Genomic DNA, 6,402 nt, shown 5'->3' with positions numbered 1-6,402 from the left:
TCACACAGCCCTGTCTGAAAGCAGAGCAACTCCTCTTCCCATCATTTTTGCCAAAAAAAAAAAAACAAAAAAACAAAAAAAAACCGCCACCAAAGTAACAGCTGAAAAGGGAAATGTTTCAAGGGAATCTAGAGTGAGATACCAGGGGGGTGCGTGTCTATGAGGAAGAGGGAAGTGTTGAAATACACCACTGGAGAAAAATTGGCCTTGGGTTTCCTGATCTTGGGTCACCCTGTGATGCTCTGCCAACCAAGAGCATCATGTGCTCTTCCTAAAGGGAGTACATCCACCATCCACCCACCAGAGAAGTCACAGATGTCCAGCAGGTGCTCTCCTTCTGGCTGCACTGCCAGTCCCTGGGGTTTGCCTGCTGCTGGGGGTGGGAACGAGGCCCCTGAGGTCATGGGTAGTGCCACTCAATAGGGTTATTGGCCAGCACCTGAAGGGGAGCAGCCCTGCAGTGATTAAAATTAAGGTCTTAATTCTTCTGTAATTACACAGTTGCCATTGAGAGAAATAGAAGAGCGTTGAACATCAGCTGTGTTTATATTATTGATCTTATTGTAACAGTGCAGATTGAAGAGGAATCTTTTTTTTCCTGCCCCAAGATCACTGCTGGCCGTTAGCAGCTCCTGCTGGTGCTGCCCTGCCTGTGCTGGCTGCTGAGCAGCTGTCCGTTGCTGCCTTTGCTGTGAAGCTAGATGAGATTGTGCAGTTCCCTTCCTTCCACCACCAGGGCTGTTTTCAGAAGAAATGGTCAAATAATCCTTGGTACAAACAGCAGTATAAACTTTAGCAGGCTGTGAAATGGCTCTGGCAGTGTGAAGGAGCAATGCAATCCACATGGGTGTGCATACTGATGTCCTGCCCATCCAAAACACGTCTCTGTACTGGAGACATGAAGTAGGGCCTCTCTGAGGGGCCCCAGAGAAAGGCCCACCAGTCCTTCCATTCCTGCTTGGTGCAACGTGACTTCTGGTGGAGATGTGGTGGATCCCATTTTTATGTGCTAACAAGTGGCTTTGAGCTGTGATACCCACAAGGCCAAAAGACCTACAAAGTTGTTTGAGCTGATAACAGTCTTGCTTGAGATATCTGTGCCAAACTTCAGTCTAACCTAAAACAAACTCCTAGCTGTCTTGAAAACTGAGGACCAGGAGGTCTACACTGGTAGAAAAAATTGCCAGAGAAAAGTGACATGAGAGCTTTGAAGCTAGTAAAGCTGCTGGCAGAGCACTGTATTTCAGGCAGATGAGGTGCTGCAGCCTGTTAGTGCCTTCATGGAGGGCAAGGAGCACATGGTGACTGATGCTATCCCCGGCCGGTGTGTGAGCTGCCATGTGGGACAGCTGCTCCCATTGCAGTGACTCAGTGATGGTTCTGAGCCCTCATTCAGAAACTGAGGCACACAGGAATGCTTCTGAGTTGGGCTAACAACTGTGAGCCACCCTGATTTTCACTTCCTCAGCAGTGCCCTCTTTCTGTCTTTGATGAAGGCATCTCTAAAATGTGTCATAGTCTCTTGGAGAGAGCTTTTGCACTTTCCCCCTGCACCTGACATTCAGTTGAACTCTCATTTTTCAGTCAGCTGCCCCAACTGTGCTTGGCAGCAGGGTTCAGTTAAAGTGTGACAACAATGGAAAGCCCCAGGCAGGAAAATTGGTGTGAGACATCACCAGACCTCAGTGAGTGACAGCATGAAAGCTGGAGGTTATTTTGGATGTTATCCCATGGTGTGCCTGTGTACCAGCTTGTGCAGCCACCTCTGGTGTGCTGCAGCAGCTCTGCGTGTGCTGTCAGGTGATTTGATTTTGGTAACCTGTCCATTCAGTGCTTGAGTGGAGTGTGAGCTGGCTGCCCTCATACAATCATAGAATGATTTGGGTTGGAAGGAACTTAATGCCTAGTCATTTCCCCTGCCTTGGGCTGGTTGCCCTCCACCAGATCAGGCTGCCCAAGTCCCCATCCAACCAAGGGCTCCAGGGCTGGGGCACAGCTTCTTTAGGCAGCCTGTTCCAGTGTGCCAGCACTTTCTGAGTACAGAATTGCTTTCTTTCAGGCCACGGTGGATGAATTGGTATCTTGTCAACAAGCGGTCATGTTCCCCTCATCTTCTGGTGGTTACTGAGCTCACCAGAGATGCTGGAAAATAGGAAATTGCTGCTGCTTCCTCACTGCTTGATACATCCCTTAAACCTTCCGCATGAGCTTGGCCAGATGGTTACAGGTTTGGAAGGAAGCTCAAAAGCTCTAGGTGGAAAAGGCAAGCAAGCTGAACAGAGCAATCTACTATTCTGGTTGGGGAGATGGAATATGTTTCTCCATCGTGCACTTGGTGCATGTGCCACATATCTCAGCCCCAGCACAACCAATCCCTGACTGCCCACAAGTCCCCCTGGATAGCCCCTGTCAAACAGTTCAGAACAGAGATTTGGGGTCTGTTTGAGAGCGACAGCACCACCCCACTCCAGCACAGCCTGACTGCTCATCCGCAGCCCCAGTGAGCATCTGAGGCCTTTCCACTGTGTGCACCTCACACCTTGATTTGAGGCTCGTGTGGTTAGAGTTTGGCCACCTGGACAAGTGTTCATGGTGCATATTTTGTGCAAGCAGCTGCTGGAGGAAGGGGTGTTACTTAGAGCGAGACGGCTGAGCAGAATCTGCTGAAAATACTTTGTAGTCAGCTTTGTGTCTCCTCCACCCATTTAATTAGTGGTTAGCGGAGGAGCAGTATTTTTTTTCCTGCTGCATCTAAAATAACTGTTTGGTTTGTTCAGTGCTTTCACCTCTGAACAGCTTGCACTTGTGTCAGTGAGGATACAGGTGCAGAGAAAACACTGGCAATCTGCTATTTTTCCGAATCTGCTCCCTCAGCACACAAATCCCACACAGAGGAGTGAATCTTGAAAATTTGTTAGTTTTTATTAGGGATAAACCCATCAAACTGAACTCACAGAAGTATTCTGTGCATATGTCAGTGCAGCAGTGCAGGAGACCTGTCAGCACACAGGGCTAGGGCCTCACTGCACCTTGAGCTGGGGGGGGGAGGAGATACCTATCTGTGCACACAGTGCTTTGATGTTTGCTGAGAAAAGGAGGGAGCAGAAGCAGGGAGAAACCAGCCTCCTTCAAAGGTGCACTTTGTCATCAGAACCTCTTGTCATCCCACTCTTCGCTGTGCTGTGAACAAAGGCTGGATGTTGCTTGCAGATTTTCATGATGATTGAACAGCTTTCCCCATTGCTGTCTGAATCTCTGGCAAGTGCAGTGAGAAGCTGCAGTACCCAGAGGCTGCCCAGCCTTTGCTCCCATCCTGCCCAGGTGAACGGAGGGCTCTGCCCAGTGGTTGCCTGCAGCAAGGTCTCTCCATGAGGGGTTTCTTCCTTTTGCCACTTTTCTTGAGCAGGAGGAGTCAAAGCTGAGCTGGATGTGGGACTGGAAGGCAGCAGCAGGGCTCAGCCTGCAGGCAGCTGGAAGCTCAGCCTAGGCTCAGGAGATATGGGTGGAGGTGTGCAGCTGGTTTGCACATCCCACTTCAGAGCACATGCTGTTGTTTGAGCATCGTTACGGGGGGACTGGTTAGTTGTTTTGCCTCCCTTGCTGTTTGTAAGTGCATCATGGGTTCCTGCAGTGCTCAGCCTTTGAAGATCCCAGTCTCTGTTGCAGCCCATGCTCCCTGCTCGTGGCGGAGGCAGCAGAGGCCATGAGCTGCCCCCATCAGTGACAGAGAGCAAAGTGGGTCCCATCACCACCGGATCCTCCAATGTTTCCATTTAGCTCGTTAAGAGGAAGAGCTCATTGCCAGTAATGCAAATTTATTTAGATTGGATACTTTGGAAGAATTTGTTGCTACTTTCTTTAGATAATTATTTACACTATAATGTTGAACTGACTCCATTTACAGAGTTGTCATTCCCACCCACCCCAGCTCTTTGGATAGTATTTTTAATGCAGTTTGACTCAGATACAGTCAGTGTGAAGCTTTCTCCCCTATACAAACGATCTCAGTTCCTTCTGACCCCGTATTTCTACTGATCACCATTTTATCGCTGTCATACAGTGCAAACAATGCTGTAAACTTGGCTAAAGCATCTGCATCTGGGACTGGGTGTTTATTACTAAGAAAAGACATTTGTGACATAAACCCGTCCACCTTACTTTTTCTGCAACGGTTTCACTTTGAGATTTTTTTTCCTTTTTTGAAATTTCAAATAATTCCTGTTTATTTGTCACAGCTGCAGCTACATCAAAACTGGCCCAAGATAGGGGGATGGACAGCAAAAACTTTCCCCACTGATTGTACTTGCTGAGGTTTATGGGGATTCTACGATTCCATCTTACTCAGATTTGGATATGGCTGGGAATTGTCAGTGATGATCTAGATTGTTGCATGAGCATCTGGACTGCTGTGGTTGTCTGAATGAGGGCTGATTTTCATGTCTGAATCTTTCCCATCAGCAGAAAGTCCATCCATCACTCTCAGACAAAAAGAGAGCCCTCTACATTTGGCACTGATGTGTTATTACTGGGAGCTGAACTTCAGCTGTTTCGCCTGAGTCAGATTTGGACCTCGCGAGTTTGGGAGACGCTTCCTGAAATTCCTTGTTTACAAAGTAGTAACAAATAGCATCCAGGCAGCAGTTTGTGTTGGCGAGGACTGAGGCAAGGTGAACAAAGTTGTTAACCTTCTGTATTGCAGGGCAGCTGGGGCTGAAGGAGTCCATTAGAAAGCGAAGGAGATGCCCAGCGTAAACAGGCAAAAAGCATACGATGAACACAGCCATGTTTGCTGTCACGATGTAGACAGCCTTCCTGATTAACCTTTCCTCGTGGCAGTTGTCGTTTTTCTTTCTCATGAGCTCTGCGATGACTTGTGTGGAGCAGTAAATCACGACGATCAGTGGTATGAAGAACCCTCCGATAATAGCACACAGCGTGATGACGGATGGCTTGACAGAAGATTTCTCAAAGCAAAATTCATCATGCTCTCGGTTTTCCACCGTTTTAATGAGGGAAATCATGCAGATGATGACTATCCAAAGAAATCCAGATGTAAAAGCTGCCTGCAGTGGTGACCGCAGTGCTTTGGCTTTCAAGGGATACTTGATAGCCACGTACCGGTCGGCTGCTACAACAGTGATGATACCGATGCTCATTAAGCGGTTGATGAAATAGCCGCCTTCCAGAATCAGGCACCATCTGTCTGCCTTCATCTGCTGGAACTGGGATAATGTTTTAAAAGGTAAAGTAAAGAGCAGCAAGCAGTCAGCTGCGGCCAGGTTGACCATGTACACTCTGGTTTCTGTCCACTTGCCGAGCTTGCAGCAGAACACCCATAGCGCCAATACGTTCAGCAAAACGCCCAGCAGCAACACTGGGATGTAAACACACAGCTGGACAAGTGGAAAGTTTTTGTCAGCTGTGATATTGCAGCCGCTCTGGTTCATCTTGGAGATATTAAGAGGCACAGTTCCTGGAAAAGCAGATTATATTTTTCAGAAGCTAGACTATGACTGAATCGGTGATTAATTCAGATAGTACTTCATGGGCCTCAGGGATTTACAGCAGTGAAAATGAGACGGAGCAGATGATACTGCAGAGCAGAACTGTCTACGGGGCACCTGGTGGGAAGAGATAAGATGGGACATGAGGCTGGTCAGTTGTGGAGGGGTAAAAAGCAGCTCTCACTGCATCCCACACAAGGCAAATGGCTAGCAGAGGGCAAGGCTGGAAAACGATTGTGCTTCTGTTTTGGGCCAGACTCAGATGAGCCAGAAGCAGGTATCCTGCAGCTGGGAGTTATGTGAACTGTTACAGCTCATTTGGCAATGGGAAAGGGATGCCTAAACTTGGGTCTCATCCCTCCCATCATAGTGGTGCTCACAAGAAGCCAGCCAGCATCCTCACTGCTCAGAATGCTCTGGGAGACGTGCTGCAAAGAGACAGCTGTCCTCTCCTTCGATCCTGTGCTGTCATCACTTCTTATTAGTGCAAAGAGCCGTTATTCATCTGTCTCTCATTATTTTAGCTGCCACTGAATCCTATATTTAGTCATAACATTTTGTTGTCTGCGGCAAGAATCAGAGATAGGTCTGTGGGCTGCACGCTGTCTTTTGAGGACTGTGAAAGTTGGTCTTAACCCCTGAGGTAACAGAGCAATCTGCCAAAGTGCAAGAAAAAAAAGGCATGGCAAGAGATGTGATCAGCCACCATGTGAAATACAGTGGTGAGCAGAACATGATCTGGTGGGTGTTTTTTCTCCCAAAGGGCCACGCTGCTTCTTGCCTTCCTGCTTTGGAAGAGTTAATGCAGGTTCATATTCTGTGCTGCCCTGTGAGACATGGCCACAAAAACCCCGGGAGGTCTGAGATGTCTGTGGAGTTTCCCTGTGAAGGAAACATG

The 6,402-nt window shown here is 48.2% G+C and overlaps 1 protein-coding gene across 1 annotated transcript; it reads right to left on the bottom strand.

Annotated features, from left to right (window-relative positions):
• Positions 1–4,499: 4,499 nt before the first annotated feature.
• LOC306949672 (G-protein coupled receptor 35-like) lies at positions 4,500–5,447 on the bottom strand (the record flags this gene model as incomplete). The annotated part of the gene is made up of 1 exon (XM_079539665.1): positions 4,500–5,447. The coding sequence occupies one exon, from the start codon at positions 5,445–5,447 to the stop codon at positions 4,500–4,502; it is 948 nt and encodes a 315-aa protein (XP_079395791.1).
• Positions 5,448–6,402: the final 955 nt, after the last annotated feature.

Source organism: Tetrao urogallus (genome assembly GCF_951394365.1).
Source record: "Tetrao urogallus genome assembly, chromosome: 9".
Lineage (NCBI taxonomy): Eukaryota > Metazoa > Chordata > Aves > Galliformes > Phasianidae > Tetrao > Tetrao urogallus.
This window is presented reverse-complemented; position numbering and strand designations above follow the sequence as displayed.